This window comes from Limulus polyphemus, unplaced genomic scaffold (genome assembly GCF_000517525.1).
Source record: "Limulus polyphemus unplaced genomic scaffold, Limulus_polyphemus-2.1.2 Scaffold577, whole genome shotgun sequence".
Lineage (NCBI taxonomy): Eukaryota > Metazoa > Arthropoda > Merostomata > Xiphosura > Limulidae > Limulus > Limulus polyphemus.
This window is the reverse complement of record NW_013666187.1, coordinates 462,614-479,823: the sequence shown is the minus strand read 5'-3', so window position 1 is coordinate 479,823 and position 17,210 is coordinate 462,614. Positions and strand designations below refer to the sequence as shown.

Here is a 17,210-nt window from a genome sequence, read left to right as displayed (position 1 = left end):
TAATGCCACATGTGGGGTATCTCAGGGCTCAGTCTTAGGACCTTTGCTCTTTTTTATTTACATCAATAACACAGATGAAGGAATGGTCAATAAATTATATAAATTTGCTGATGACATTAAGGTCTTGGGTGTTGCTGGCTGTGAGGATGCTGCTGCTGCTTTACAGAAGGATTTATATTGTTTAGTGATTCATGTGTAAATCATATTTCTGGTTTATAGTATATCACATGTTGAGTATAATATCTGTTATCACATGTTCCATCTTTTCACAGAATTATAAATGTTTGATGTGGTACTTTTAATTTCATACTTCAGTCGATAAGCAAATCTCACCATGAAAATTGCCAATAGCATGAAATATGGGAAACTAGTAACTCTCACACTCTGGAAGAGAATGTGAATGTTGAGTATAATATCTGTTATCACATGTTCCATCTTTTCACAGAATCATAAATGTTTGATGTGGTACTTTTGAGTTCATACTTCAGTCGATAAGCAAATCTCACCATGAAAATTTCCAATAGCATGAAATATGGGAAACTAGTAACTCTCACACTCTAGAAGAGAATGTGAATGTGCCTACGTGACTGATTGCACATTAGGTAGGTGCATGCATGATTAACCCTTAACATGCAGGCAGGTCAAACTGCACATGTCATAACGTTTTAGTGAGTTACATTCAAAATTTAATTAAACTACTTAATTATCAGGATATATGAACAAATTTAACATCAAACCATTGATAATAAATCAAATTTTAATATTATATAAGTTTTAAGTTCTTAATTGTATAAGGAAATATTTAAAAACATCCTCATATTTCCCTAGTGAGAGAATTTGGATATTTGTTCTTTAGCTGTCTCCTCTTCTGGATTCCCCCCCCCCCCAGAAAACTACGAAATGCAATGTAAAATATTTTCTACAATTTCATTTACAATTTGCTAATAGAATTTTCTGAGGCCAACTCCCATTAAATTTATAACCAATAGAAAGCAAAGATTTCAACTGAATCATTGCCATAGTTGTTATACCACATGGACTTACAGATAATTGACAATCTGGTTTGATATGAAGAACAATTTTCCCACGAGAACACACTGGTAAAAATAGTTGAATTTTTAACTGCTCAAGTCACGTGAATAAAGAGGCTCGAGTACTGGTACCACCGGTAATATTGCAAACCCTGAGCCAACACAGACAGATTAACTGTCCATACAGCCATTTTTATACAATGAACTTTGAATAAATATATGCTTTTTTCTCCATAGGTTATAAATTGCACACGTTACTGAATCTACACCTTAACTTCTGAGCTCAAAAAGTTTCATTACAGAACATACAAACATTTTGAAAGATTGAATCTGGTGAAAAAAAATATGTTCTCCTTTCTGAAATTTAAAAATTAAAGTTTAACTAACCTTTGGTTCTTCTAAATCACTTAAACTTTTAGGAATTTCCTTGTCTGGTCTACTCAGGGAACACAACACAGAAGCTACTTTACTCAGTAGACCATCTAAGATTGGAGCTCCCATAATGATACCCATATCACAGGTATAAATAAGCTCCTATAATCAAAATAAAATATTTCGAAACTTAAGACTTAAATTAATGCAAATATACCATGAAAAAATCCACATACTTTTTAATAGTTCCATACAGATTAAGATAGTACTTCTCCTCTATACCTTTGTTTTAGAAATTAGCAGATCTTTTGTAATGACAAAAAATATGGAGTTGTTGTACTGGTTAAAATGTGAATATTTCATCTACAGAAAAATATCACACTTTTTGATATCGCATGCGATTCAAATTTATTTTTAAGTCAAGTAATGTAAAAAAATTGTTTTCTAAGAAGATGTTATCTAGTCAGTTCTGAATTTCTTAAGCACATAGACAGATATTTAAAGTTCCACTATCACGACTAGAATTATCAAACCAAAACTCAGCATAGGGACAAAAAGCTGGCTTTAAACATTTAAACAATTTTATTAGATTAAAATAAAAAACTAAGAGAATACTAACACATCTGATAGATAGACCTAAGTGCAAGGGTTCTACTGGTTTGTTTAATATGATTTATCAACTCTTTTGATCCTGTTTGTTTTTTACTACCATGAATATTTTTATAAAGTATGGATTATTTTATCTAAATAAGAGCAGAAGAGTAAATTATGCTTACCTGGAATGTTTGGGTTTCATCACAACAAAGAAAAAGTACTTTAAATAGGGAAGCATACGAGTATATATATCTCCAGCTTATATCTACATCCTTCCAATATCCTGTGTTTAATTTTTCCCATGTAATATCCAGAAGGACTTGGGCTGTGGATGCAAGATGTGCATTTTCTGCTGTTGAACACTCTGCTTCATCTAATGAATAAATAAAATTCATCATTTCACCTAATATTTAATATGTATATAAGCCTAAAAAAAAGTACCAAGTTCACTAATTATGATAAATTTCTGATACCTGAAAATAAATTTGATTAGGTAGTACAGGTTTTTTGGCAAAGAAACTCGGACTCAAAAATATGTGAAAACAAAAAATTTGAATGCAAAGTTAGGACTGAAACACAATATTTCAGCAACTTTTCACTGGGACTATTATCAATGAACATAAAAGATTACTATAAATTGACAAATATTTTATTTGTATGTGTGTGTGTATATATATATATATATATATATATATATATAATTATATATGGCTATAATCATTATGATCAATTTCTAGTATCACTGTTTGTAACTGACATGACATTAAGAATGGATAAACTAGAGTGTATATATATCCATAAATAAAACTCAAAATCTCTCTGTTTGTTTGCTTATTTGTTTGTCCACTGCATTAACTGTGCAGATCACACTTCCCACACATGAAGATGCACAAAACGACAATTTTTCATTGATATACATGTCTATTGTCTGCTAGCCAAACCGGTAATTTTATCTTCAACATGCTTTACATGGTTGTGATTCTATGCAGACTAAACATTTTCTTGGTATGTTTCAGTTAACATTTAATTTAGAATATAGCATTAGAATAGATAGGCCTATTTATTTATAGATCATTAATTATAGATCTACTAATACATTATATATATTCAACCTCAGACACAAAACAACTGTATGCAGAATTAGAATGTCGTGAAAAAAAGCAAACAGTAGGCCTAGCCTATAAAATACAATTTTGCCATCTGCCATAAAATAGACATACAAGAAAAGACTAAGGCTTAAATTATAATACTTATTGTGTACAATGAGATTAAAGTCAAGTCAGCGTAACTGGCAGAGCGCTTGCATGAGGTGAAAGATGGGTTGAACCTGGAAATTTTTTTTTTATCAGCATTAGAATAGATAAGCCTATTTAATTATTGATTATTAATTTTACATCTACTAGTAAATCATATATTTAACCTCACACACAAAAGAAATGTATGCACAATTAAAATGTTGTGTGTGAAAAAGCAAACAGTAGACCTAGCCTATAAAATAAAATTATTACTGGGGAACAACAAAGGGGAACATGTTTTCATCTCACATATCCCATAATTCCAACCAATCTCCCCTTCGAGTTCAAACACCTGCAGTTCCCAGTTAAATTAAGCTTTGCGATGTCAATCAATAAGGCACAGGGCCAGTCTCTGAAAGTATTGGGACTTGAATTGACGTTACCATATTTCTCATACGGACAACTCAACATTGGATGCTCAAGAGTGGGGAACAATAAGGGCCTATTTATCCTTGCCAGTGAAGAAAAAACAAGAAAACATTGTTCATAAGGAAGTCCTGATTAAAACAGGTTTGTAGTATATTTTCGAAAATCAAACCTAAGGTTGTTTTTATAAATTCACAAAATATTTTTTACTTATCAAAATATGGAACAGGGCAACAGAGAGAGTAGGTTTTTTTTAAAAAAAAAACCAGGCAATGCTGTTAGTATCTATATCACTTAGTCAAATATTCAAGAAATTTCCTCAATAACCCAAGCATATACTTAAAAGATGGGCAGTGAAAAATTGATTTAAAGTGCTTTCATTTTTTTCAGAATTGACAGGTCTAATACTATATCATTTTTATATTCATCTTTTATCTGGCTGAGAATACTACAGCAGTCATATTCATTGTAAGCAACTGATATGGAAGGTACTTGGTGTAGTTATCAAAGATAAACTATTTCTTGTCACCTGAATCTAGAGATAACATAATATTAAAGGCAATAAGGAACCTTTGCTCCAATAAGGCCATCCACTAAATTAAACTATACACAAACTCAAAGCCTGCCCTTATCATTCAAATATTTATCAAGCTTTCCCTTAAACTACCCTAAATAAACTGCATCTACCATATCTGATAGCAATTCCATTCAAAGTCCAGCCAACCAGTTAGAAAAATAAAGCTGTCTTAGCTGAAGATGATTCTTACATTGCCATAGTGATACCATTCTCATCATTAAATACATAAAAAGATTATGCATCAAAGCTATCAATTACCTTAACAATCAGATCCCCCTCTAACTCTTCTTTTTCAAGCAAAAACAAGTTCAGAGATCTTAATCTATCCTCGTAGGACAACTTTTCCATCCCAGGTATCTTCTTAGTAGCCCTTCTCTGATCCTTTTCTAAAGTAAGGAGCCTAAGACTAAATACAGTACTCCAGATGTGGCCTAATCATTGGCCTATACAATGACATTATATCCTCTTAAATCTTGTATTGAATATTTCTGTAGTTACAATCTAAAATCCTATTTGCCCTATCACTAGTAACAGCAAATTGCTTGGATAGTTTAAGAGACTGATCAGCCAGAAGATGAAGAGTCTGAAGTATAATTCCAAACAATAATTATAAGTTTTTGTTTTTTAATTGTTGTTTATGGTTATTTTTATTTCCTAACAATGATTTCAGGAATATAGCAAAGCAATTTCTAATTTACTGATTTATTGAATGGATATGAAACAAATGATTATGTTGCCTTATACCCTAGAACCAGCACTGCTTGTTTCTGAAATAACTGACCTTTCCAAAAGTGTGATAAACACATGACCCCACAAAAATTGCAAACATCAGCAAATTTTGTGTACATAAACCAGATTAGAAAAACCTATGTGACTTATCTAATTACACATTTAAACACAGAACTAGCTAATCTTAAGATTTCTGTACCATTAGAATTTGTCTGCATTCCTCTGATCTAATGTTTGATATGTTACACAAGTGACTATGATCAATATGTTTGAATTTGTGAATTGTGTTCCCTATGTTATTATCACCATCAACACATCTACAAGTTTGTCTGTCTGAAATTTTTAGGGGACAAAAAAGAGCTTATTAGCCCATCAAGGATGTCCCTTCCAGCTTCCAACTATAACTACCCCTTACTACTCATGTATTCTTCCAAACTTTTTCTTGAACTCATTTAAATTTTCTGTTGCGAGTTTAGAGACTGATACCTCTCTTGAAGACCATGCTGCCTTATAATACAGGTAAGGCTAAGGTGATGTTAACCAGTCAACAACTTTAAACAATAATAGCCCGTAGTAAGAACTAAAGTTAGTTTCCATGCTATTCTATGCAAAAATATACATTTACCAATTTATAAAATATTCATACCATATGACACAATACCTCTCATAAAAGGGCTGATAATTTCATGAGTCCCACTTGTAGAGCTAATAGCATATGGTGTTTTGAAACTGTTGTAATATTATTTTTTTCATACTGGAATTACACTGTTCATATATATATATATATGTATCTACGTCTTAACAGCTTTCTAGAAACTGCTCATAATATTAATTAATCTTCTATTTCTTACCTTCAGTTTCAGTTACTTGTACTGGGGTGTAAAGACCTTCAACACATTGATTTAGAAGAAACATGATGGGCTCCCCAACAACTGTTCTCTGAACATTCCCTTCTAGCATTAAATGCTTTCTGTCTGTTGGTATAAGCTGTTTCATGTGTTGCGGAAGATTCTTTTTCGCAAACATCAGGATAATTTGAAATTATTCCATCCTATATAAAACAAATTTATATACGTCTATATAATAAGAAAAATGTATATTTGTTTTAAAGCTATATACCAAGTGAGCTATTAATTGATTCATTTTTTTGGAAAACATAACTTAGTAATAAAGCAAAATATGAACGTAATACTATGAAGCATTTATTCAGTACTGAAGATGGAGTTTTGAAGATCTTGAAACATCTAATAAATGCTTCATATTATTATGTTCATGTTTTGCTTTATTATCACGTGAGCTTTGATTTATTTTCCAATACAAGTTTATACAAACGTAATGTGTATAGATTCAGTTAAACAACTTCTATCAAATACAGGACAACATTGTATATTCCAATTCTACTTCAATGTCAGAGAAAATAAACACAAAATAAAACAAACAAGCTACAATAAAATAAAGTTATAAATCGTATTTTAATTTAAAAGTTCCATCAATAAATGAATGATAAGTGTTATATCTTCTTAGCTTTGAATAAAAATTAAGGTAGATGCAAGCATGTTCAAAATCAACTCAAAAACCTGTTTTGGGCAAAACAAATAACAAACTAAGATGAATAACATGTTAAATCATTTGTCCCACAAAAGGCTTACCTAGTGCTGTTGCACATGGTAATGTGTTGTTAATTATAAGTTATTACAGCTTCAGTGAGCTGTTTAGCAACTTACTTCAGCTGAGTAAGGGATAAACAAAACAACTGCATCTCAGTGATCAAAAATTAAGTTAGTTAAAAAATTTAGTTCTGACTTTGATTATTGATATTTTATTCAGACAATCATGCTATAACTTAAAGTATAAACTATTTTTTGTCCGTCTCTATTATATAGGCAATATATAAATAAAAATCAATGGTAATGTGAACTAGCTAGGAATGTTATTACATTTACTATCACAAATTAATTTATTTTAAAAATGCAGCTTATGTTACTAAGTTTGTAAGTTGACGAGAAAAGCAATGTATTAGTAGTAATACTAATTACTATTCCAACAATAAAAACTATAAGTGCCTATAATTATAAAGTATAATTTAATTTTAAATCGCATTTTGACATAAATCCTCATAAAACAATTACAAATCAGTTTCATATAAATAAATATTCAATTAAAAGTTTACAAGTAAGTTTTATGCTATAATTATAGCAAGACATCTAAATTATAGGTTTTCTTTCTCCCAAGTATAATTTTATAAGATAAGTGTACATGTTCATTTGAATTTGAAATCTGTTTTTTCGGCCATCATACTCACAACCAGTGTGCCAACGTGAATGGCCGGTGTAAATGTATACAGTAATAAAATAAAAAATATACTGGGCATAATCTTAACCCTCGTCATTTAAGTAAAATGACTTGGAGTTGACCAAATTATAAGTCGGATTAGTATGAGAAATGCAATTAAAAGTTAAAAACAACAACAACTATATTACCGAAAAATTAAATAACACTTAGTTGGCCTACGAACGAGAACTCCCGAGTAGGTGTGATGCAATTGGGCTGTATTTAGATTTAAAAAACAAACATTAATTTTATGGAAAGCAAAATAAAGAATAAAATAAACGTTAATATATATATATTATTGTATATTTCTAAAATATCAATAAAAACATTGTCTTATTATGAGAAAGAACAAAGACCTGTCTTCAAAGTCGTTTACCTACTAGGAGACGTAAAATCTAGAAGTTTTAAGCTGTAATGGAAATAAAAAATTCTAAAAAGTTACTTGCACTTTCGAAGCCATCTTCAAATTTCCATATGTCAAAGACAAACAACAACGTTAAAGAAGAAAGAAATGTTAATATATTTTAGGCACTAGTTTTTAACCTTGTTTTTATTTTTTATAGAGGTTTCTTCTAACAAATATGACTTGTTCCTTTTTAAAATCTACTTTGAGATAATTTTGTTGTTTTAGGTTAGAAATTACCCAAATAAGTCCCACAATTTCTTGTGAATCTAATATGAGATAAAACAATTCTCAAATTAATTTTCAAGAATTATTTATTATTAAGCAAAATTTACACAATAAGCTATCTATGCTGTGTCCACCACGTGTATCAAAACCTGGTTTTTAGCGTTTTAAGCGTGCATACTTATCACTGAGTCTATTGTTTCTGGGTGCTTTATAATCTCTCGGCGTTTATACCGTATTTTTTAGGTTGTATGATGTAATTAAAAAAATACGTTCTGGTACATGTGAAAAATCGATGGATTTGTGATAAAGTCATAATGTGGAAAATAAACTGAAAAGTAAAAAATAAATAAATAAGCGTTTGATATGATTGTCATAAATATATATAAAAGCCATGAACTTTAGCGTGATACTACTTTTTTCGATGATTAAAATCGAATATATATATAAAAGCCAGCTATGATTTTGTGGGTGAGAAACGCTCATATTATCAGTCATTTTTAATTTAAACATGCACCATTCTTATTGATATTTTGAGAGTGTACTTGAAAAACATCTTTAGCTTCTCCATGTGTTATTGCTTTTCTTTTATGGTGAAGGGGGAGTTTGGTGAACAAAAGCTCGCTAAAAGCTCGCTTCCAAGGTTTTTTACAAAACTTCAACCCATAACTCTTTTTTATATTTTATATATATTGATTTGTTTCTTCTAAATTTAACAGTTTTAGTTTTCTCTTACTGTGGCTCTTCTGTCTCAATAGGCACTTCCCCGTTTAGGTTTTTCTTAATTAAAGAAAAGGATTTTAAATTGCACCAGTGTTTCATAGTTTCTATTTTTCGTGGATAATACAAAAAATTGCACAAATGGTAATTTCCAACCACTGTGTCAATATCTAACTTTATGAGATTGAACAAAATAAACTATAAAAAGTTCAGTATATCTTACATTTTTTAAGCTAAATGTAAAGTAAATCGTTTACTAACGATTTTTTTTTCACATGTTTTCGGATGATTCTGAAATTTCATGAAAACAACCAAAGAAATAAAGAGTGAAAATGACGAAGATACTAAGTCTTGTAAAAAAAATCACAGGAATATCAGATGTTTTAAAAGCCAGCAAGAATAAATGCGACTGCTTTTTGCGCTTTCTGTAATACTGTTATCGTATTTGGATGCAAAAATTATCTTAATAAAAATTTATATATATATATATATCAAACGTTAAAAAAACAACGGGAAAATTATTTTAAAGAGCACAGAAAAGACAAAAACCATGTTGCATATTGAATTTGGTATCATGTGTACATGAAAGCCATGAACCCAAAGTGATTCAATCTGAAGCACATATCTGACATTCATGGTGGAAAATAATATTTCATATAATTGTAGAAATGTAGTAAGCCTTTGTTTTGTTGTAGTTATTTATCGAGTGTCGCCTCTTGGTACAATTATCATTCAGGGTTTTCATCTTTTTCAACTACTGTAAGCTCCATTGGCTCTCGATATAAACCTAGAGCATTTTACCCGTTAACCTGTTCTACCATGACAACACCACAAGATGTGAGACCTTGCAGGAGAGTAACACAATAGCCCAGATTTTTCAATGTACTAATAGTTACAGTATTAAAATATTCATTCAGCTTTAAGTACTGGCGTTTTGTTTTAAAGCCTACAGTAACACATAATTAACACAAGATAACAATAACGATGGTAAATATTTCAATAATTATCACTAGCCATAATACTGAAGTTAGATATTAAGTTTTTTATACTTTTATACAAGTGGTAATTTCTGGAAAAGTTTATACTGTTACTAAGTACTACTTGTAAAATCCCTTGTCGATTTCGTGTATGGGCGAACTTCACTCCTGCCTCCCTAATCATGTTAAATCTTATGTAACACCCAAAGATTTGAATCTCAGTAGTTTCATAACTATAAAATAACATATTTCAGGAATGCACAAAAATGCTTTTCAGAACTTTCTTCCCAACAGCGATACGGAATTCGAGCAAAATTTCCTTTAAACATTTAACATTTCCTTGATTCGAAATGCTCGAATCAGCAATAGCTGGATTATCATGATAGTTGTGTAGTGTTATGAGTTTGTAGTATCATAAATAGCAGGTTTCATTAACCTGACAATTTTTCTTCTAAACTTCGGGTTTTTTATGACTTGCAATGTCTATTTTTTCTGACGCATCACTGGTTGCGAGTTTTAAAATGGATTTAAAATGGCTTAGGCATGCATGCTAATAGCCCAGTATTTCCCAATTCGAACTTTTGGGTCAAGTTTTCTCACAGTGTATTACAGTTTAGTATGTGCTGCCCAATAATCTTGGATTTGGTAGTCGAATGAACTGTTACTTGTTCAGAGATTGTGGTATCGAAATACCCCATCAGTTTCCTCTTCCTGTAAAATTATATTTATTTTGAATTTATTATTAGTTCTGAATACGTATCAGTTTAGCATAAAACCGTTAAGGTTTCTCAGAACTAGTGTTGCATTGTGGCTTTGTATTTCCCTATTAGATGTCGCCACCTCTGCCTGTCAAAATGCTGTAGCTGGTTGCTGGTCGATTGGTTGATGTCTGTAAGATTCAGTCAAAGAATCTCGTGAGAAAGTGACTGGTCACATGGTGACACAATCAAAGGCAAAGGAACCGAGTATTTTTGCAAGCTGGAAACCTTGTTTTTAATTAATTCTTTTGGTTTCTAATTGTATGTGATTCTCCAGGAATTCGTCCCCAGCGAAGAAAACGCGAGTCCTATACACTGATGTAGTAGAGACGATCATGGACTTGCCTACGTAAAAGACATACAATAGTTTTGTTTTTGTATTAATAAAGAGTGTTCGTAGAGTCTTATACTTTGTATTCAGTCCAGTTATTTCTAGATCTAAGCTCAGTCGCCATACATTCAGCACTGTCCCACAGTATTGTATCTCGTGGAATTTCCTATTTAGCGGACTTATCCGATATGAGGCTTAAGTTAATTCAGTTTATCTGAAGATATCACAACCTAATCCATTGGTATTAGCAGTAGTTGTCGTTATAGAGAGGTCCCTGCATCTTATTAGTAGGGCAGGGTTCAAGGTTTGTCTCAAACTAATAGAAACTTATGTCACAACCAACCTAGATCATTCAGCGCAATAAATATATATATATACGCTCCCCAGTGGCACAGCGGCATGTCTGCGGACTTACAACGCTAGAAACCTGGTTTCGATTCTTGTGGTGGGCAGAGTATAGATATCCCGTTATGTAACTTTGTGCTTAATTACAACCAAACAAACAAACAGATTTGATAAAATTTGAAACAGCTTTGTTTAGTAGGTTTACGTTTTGTTGTCACCAAAACGATCTTTCTACTATCCTACTATTTGGTCGTGTAAGATTTGATTGATTGTTTCGGATACTTGCGCATAGCTACAGAAAAAGCTATCCGCGTTACTGTGTGAGATAAATATAATTAATAATAAAATGACTTTGGATTGATTCAGCTGTGACTTCGTTTCAGAAGATGTTTGTGTGGATAGAATTTCGCGCAAAGTTACTCGAAGGCTATCTCTGAAGCCGTTCCTAATTTAGCAGTTTGTTTGTGAAGCACAAAGTTACAGAAAGGGCTATCTGTGCTATGCCCACTACGGGTATCGAAAACCAATTTCTAGCGTTGTAAGTCCGCAGACATACAGCTGTGCCACTGGGGGCCTTTAGCAGTGATAGACTAGTGGGAAAGCAGCTAATCAACACCACTCACTCTCGGGCTACTCTTTTACAAACGAATAGTGGGATTATACAGCACATTATAACGCCCTCGGCTGGGAAGGCGAGCATGTTCGGTGACGGGGATTCGAACCCGCGACTCGCACATTGCGAGGAAAGCGCCCTAACCACTAGGCCATGCCAAGTACGTTTAAAGGATGAATAGCGTAAACTTCTAAAAGGCGTAAGATTTGCGTATTACCGCACCGTTAAAGTGTTTATAAACAGATATTTCGACACGAAAGAAAAGATAATATAAAGTGAAATCAGTATTACTGTTTCGAGGTTTTGCAAGTAATACTCTGTAAAGAAATGACAAAGTTAGAAGTAAAAACATAGAGGGTTAATCGCAGTTTGTAAGAACGATTTACATATACGATTACAATGGAGTGCTATAGCAGGCAGGAGTTACTGTGCCACGGGCGACATTGTTTAATACTTATACACTTGGTTCACGTATAATTATCAACCATTCGACAGTGCAATGAGCCACTGTCATAATTATAGATAGAGGAATGGATATACACGTGGAAAGCTTCTCCAAAGAAAAATATTCATATAGCGAGAGTGTTAAATGACGTTCAACCAAAGGACACAACACTTTGAAGAAGGGAGCCTTCATTGTTTTCAATGGAAACAGAAAAGCTAGTACATCAGAGCGTTTAGGAGAACAATTGGTTCTGAAACCACAACCAAAGATGATCAAGAACAAACTGTATCAACAAAGTGTATAACATGGCTACAAAAAAAAATATTTCTACCTAAAAGACATTGAAGATAAGTATATACCTTGATGAATAAACATGAAATATAAAAGTTGACGAATGCTCGTAAACAGTAAGTGAACATCTCGAAATCAACGACTGTCCTCATGAGAAAGATGGCCGAAAAAGTTGGATTTTTCAATGGCCGCTTGCGTTTCAAGTGCCATGATGCAGTGTATTTATAATGAAACGAAGGTGGAAATGGGCACCAACTGTGTTAGATAAGTATATACCTTGATGAATAAACATGAAATATAAAAGTTGACAAATGCTCGTAAACAGTAAGTGAACATCTCGAAATCAACGACTGTCCTCATGAGAAAGATGGCCGAAAAAGTTGGATTTTTCAATGGCCGCTTGCGTTTCAAGTGCCATGATGTAGTGTATTTATAATGAAACGAAGGTGGAAATGGGCACAACTGTGTTATAAGGATAACAGAAATTTAGATAAAGGATTTCAATTAAGAAGGCTAAAGTGATTTTAACCTTCTTAATTGAAATATTTTCGGTAAAATTCTGTTATCGTTGTAAGGTAGTTGGCACCCATTTTCTCGTTAGGTTCCAATGGACTTCAGGCATTTTGATTTGCACGTGAAAGCGACGATCACGTACAGTGGAGGGTCTGGGATGTTTGTCAAGATGTGTGGTCTAATACTGACCTTGCGTCCTTGCAGAAGGTTGTTACTTAAAACTGCAATACTGTATAATCATGGCCATTAGACGGTGTATGGAGGAAGTATATTCTAAGCGAACCTGTAGTGTAGTTCTTTTAAATGCGATTAATCCCATGTTTGCTCTGAATGAATAATGTATGAGAGAATAAATATTTTTGAGTTATTCATCCTCGGGTAAGATATAAGTACTCAGAATGAGATTGGAAGTTGACTCAGTAAGAATTGTGGTTGTTTTATTAATACACACGAACATGAAACTTTAGCATGTTTATATTCTACTAATGAAAAATTGTTGCAATGTTATTAATTTAAGTCTTTTTTTTTTCAAATCATCAAGTTTTTATTCCTGAATAAATCTGTATGTCAACTTTAAATCCTCAAAGAGTTCACTTGAAATTCTAGTTCACAACATTGTATCAGGGGTGGAATTATACTTTAGAATGGTTACAAATGTGTGAATCACACATAAGGACCAACAATATTTCAACAATGACAATAAGAATCAAAGATAAAAGCAAAAACAATTTGACAGAGAAATGTGACAAGCAGTTTAGAAATACGCTGGAAGAGCATGGTAGGAAATGAAGAAACATTATCGAAAAGAGAGAAAAAAATGGAAAAGTCTGAGTAAAAATTGGTAAGCAAAACACACTAATGTAATGAACAACTGAAAAATAAAATTATCATGAATGTGAAAACACTGGTTAAAATACTTTGGGTGTACATATCACCATCATGCAGAGTAAGGCAGAAGAAGCCATAGATAAAATGTTGACAATTTTTAGGATGTTCAGATTTTTTAACTCATAAATATAAGACTCGTTGACATTCAAGAAAATATTCTTGAATATAAAGTAATTGATTTAAAAACTGCAACTGTTCCTCATTAGATTGTTAAAAAATTCTAGCTCTAGAAGGGATGTGAATTACAAGGAAAACATTGCCATGTGAGGCCAGAAAAGGCCCTGACAAGATATTAAAAAAAACATGATCTGGTTTCAAAAACAAATAACACGTCTGACTACTAAACAACCTTCATCTCTCTTAACCAATACAACGAAAATTCAACCAATGATTAACTACTCCATTCCCCAAAACTGTTATTCTGGAGCATTAGCATCAACATGGACAATGTAGTTACCTTACACGCCTTCACAACTTCAACCATTTTTGGAGTCAGAAGATAAGCAAGACCGTTTTACCTTCCTGACTTATAGTATAAAAAACAACAACAAAACAACTAACTATATTGTCAAGTTACTGTAAAAACATATAGGGCTCACCTTGATGTGGATTAATTTGGGATTAAATGGAAAGAGACTATCAAACTATCCATCTTGATGTCATTCTAAAATTACTAGCCCTATCGCCATTAAAGATCCTACCATAGGGAACCTATAATTATTGCTATTTATTAGTGTGAACATTTACGATATATTTTAGGATGATTCATCCCAAAGGACGTGTCATGAATCAAATTCAAGAAAAAATGGTAATGAGCAAAACTCTTACAGAAATTGGTGGCTATGTGGAATACATTGCACAGTTATCCAACCCATAAATGTCCTAATCTTGATATCAGTAACAGCCTATCCCAGTCACGTTTTTAAACGTAGATGTCAGTGATTCTAAAGTTAAGGATATACGTTAATATAGATAATTGGCAGGAAAAGAAGTCGATTGCTTCATTCAGTAAGTCCAAGAACTTATGGGAAAGGGATGTATTAAAGACAAAAAGCTGTTAAACATTATCCATCCTGTGAGTCATTTCTGCTTCTATTTGGATAGAAAGAAGTATATTCTTACATCATTAAAACTCTATAGAATTCTCAGAATCTTGGAGGACAGATGGCAAAACGGCTACAAAATTTCGAAAGAAAAAGTACGAGTTTTTGTAGAGCAGTATTCTGGACAAAATAGTAATAGTTACTCATGTGTTATTACTGTGTGGGATTGATGTTTAATGTATTTAAGATTGCCTTATGCTGATGTAGGAGTTTTTAAACTACATAACCTGAGTACGATTTGAAATAGGTCACGTGGAAATGACGACTGTTTTAAAATAGAATACTTGTATTAGTATCTGAAATAAGTAAAAATTCATTAGGTTCTGTATGATTTAAGAACTTTTATTCAAGTAATTTCATGACAATAAGTCAATTTGTATTTCTTCAATAAATCACCATATTATATCTCTCAATGAACTTGTGATTGTCTTTCAAAACAAAAGAAATTACTTGAGAATTAGCTGTATAACGTTGATTCTACAATCAAAGAATACTTCTGTTTGCGGCAAAACAAGTACAATAATATCCATCTTAGCAGTTTACATTTGGAATTAGGTTTAGCATGTATTAGAAATGACGAACGTGTAGTGAAGATCTGTCTGGAGTAACTTAGAATTTCAAGAAATAATATTTTTTGTTCGTACATAAAGTAATGACCTATTACTTGGAAAAGGTAGATAAGTTATTTATATAAAGCATTAAAACTAGAAATAAATAGTGTCATTGGTGTTTGTACCTCGAGAGATGTGAAGTTTTAAGCATAGAGATTATCAAGAGCATTGGTTGTAAAGTAATTGACTCGAACTAATAAACTCTCAGATCTATGTGAATTCTGTTGTGCAAAAGAACTGTGTTATTTTCACCAAAGTGGTAGGAAATGTTTGTGCTTTTAAATAATCCTCGCAAAGATAAGTTGAATTACGATGGGAAAAATTGAGGGGAGTGGTATGTTTGTATTTTATTTAGCAAGTTGATAATAATATACCCAAACTTATCTTTTTAATAAAATATTTACTGATATTCAAACAGTTTTGAAGGAGTTAATTGATGGGAGTGAATCTGATGAAGTTTCTATTGATTGTGGAGAAATGTCAATCCATATGATATTTCTTGTGTTGATTCAGAAGATGATGTAATTGATAATCTTGGGTGAGATGTACTAGATGAGTACATGTAAACAATCTAAACAATAACAGATAGTCTTGGAGTCAGGAGTAAAATGGAATTAGTTGGAGTCACAGTACGAAAGCAGAGACATGTTATCTATGCCCATGAATAAAGGACAATAAAATGCAAGTGTGCTGCTGTAAATCACATCCAAAGACTATGTAAAAAGCGTGTCGTAAATAAATACATTTGTTTTCGTTTTGATGTTATTTTTATATAAATACTCCATATGTAATAGATCGTATTGCAAGCAATCAAGAAGGTGTTATTTATAACAAATACTTGTATGCATTATATGGTTAGGGTCAATCAAAACATCATCATTTTTAAAGACCCCCAGTGTCACTGTGGAGTAGGCAAAAACAGGTCATCATCTGAGAGTTAAAATAACTAAGTATGTATGAAACATTTGACTAACTAAATCTACTCAACTTTTCCAAGTGTATCCTGGAATGTTTAAGCATAGAATAAATCAGAATGTCAATATTTAAAGTTCTGTCTTGATAACTTGAGTTTTTTACTGTCTACCTACCTATCTAATTTATATGTAAGATCAAAAATGAGATTAGGAGGAGTAAATATATAGAAACATACAATTATAATTCTGGTAGTTTTGCTTTCAATTTTATGGTCGATAACCTTATTTTATCTCAAAATCTGTCCATATTTATGCATATAGTCCCAAACTTAGAATTATTTGCAATTTTACTATTATTCATCTGCATCCATGATGTCAGTAATGTCACACGCCTCTTGATCATCTCTGTCATTACACTGCTTTGCTAGCTTGGGGTGACCAACTAGCTGTTTGTTTTTAGAATTTCTGTGCAAAATAATACGAAAACTATCTGTGCATAACTATCCCAAATTTCGAAGTGAAAGACTATAGGGAAGACAGCTATTCAACAGCACGAAGTGCCAAACTGCCAACTCTTCGAGTGCTCTTATCTGACCAAATAGTGAGATTTCACCCATCGCTCTGTTTATCCACAGCCATGGGCGTTAGCAGGGGGGGGGGGAGGTACTTGCCCCCTGGAAAATGAGAAACATAAATCCTTCTTTATTCATTCAGCATATGAATATAATATTTTTTAATTCATAATTTCACACTACCTTGTCCCCCCCCCCCGAAAATT

General features: G+C 32.3%; 1 protein-coding gene across 4 annotated transcripts in view; it reads right to left on the bottom strand.

Moving 5' to 3' along the window:
• The window catches only part of LOC106459220 (lysine-specific demethylase 8-like), a 33,016-nt gene that overhangs the window by 7,407 nt on the left and 8,399 nt on the right, over positions 1–17,210 (bottom strand). Inside the window, exons 1-4 of one of the 4 annotated variants that reach the window (XM_013918825.2) lie at positions 7,445–7,511; positions 5,816–6,015; positions 2,180–2,370; positions 1,419–1,565 (exon numbers count right to left, since the gene is read on the bottom strand). In XM_013918825.2, the coding sequence (XP_013774279.1) occupies positions 1,419–1,565; positions 2,180–2,370; positions 5,816–5,990 (513 nt within the window). In that variant the 5' untranslated portion in view covers positions 5,991–6,015; positions 7,445–7,511. Of the gene's footprint in view, positions 1–1,418; positions 1,566–2,179; positions 2,371–5,815; positions 6,016–7,266; positions 7,423–7,444; positions 7,512–17,210 lie in introns of those variants that run through there. The other 3 variants (XM_022385662.1, XM_022385663.1, XM_022385664.1) reach the window with 3 other exon arrangements.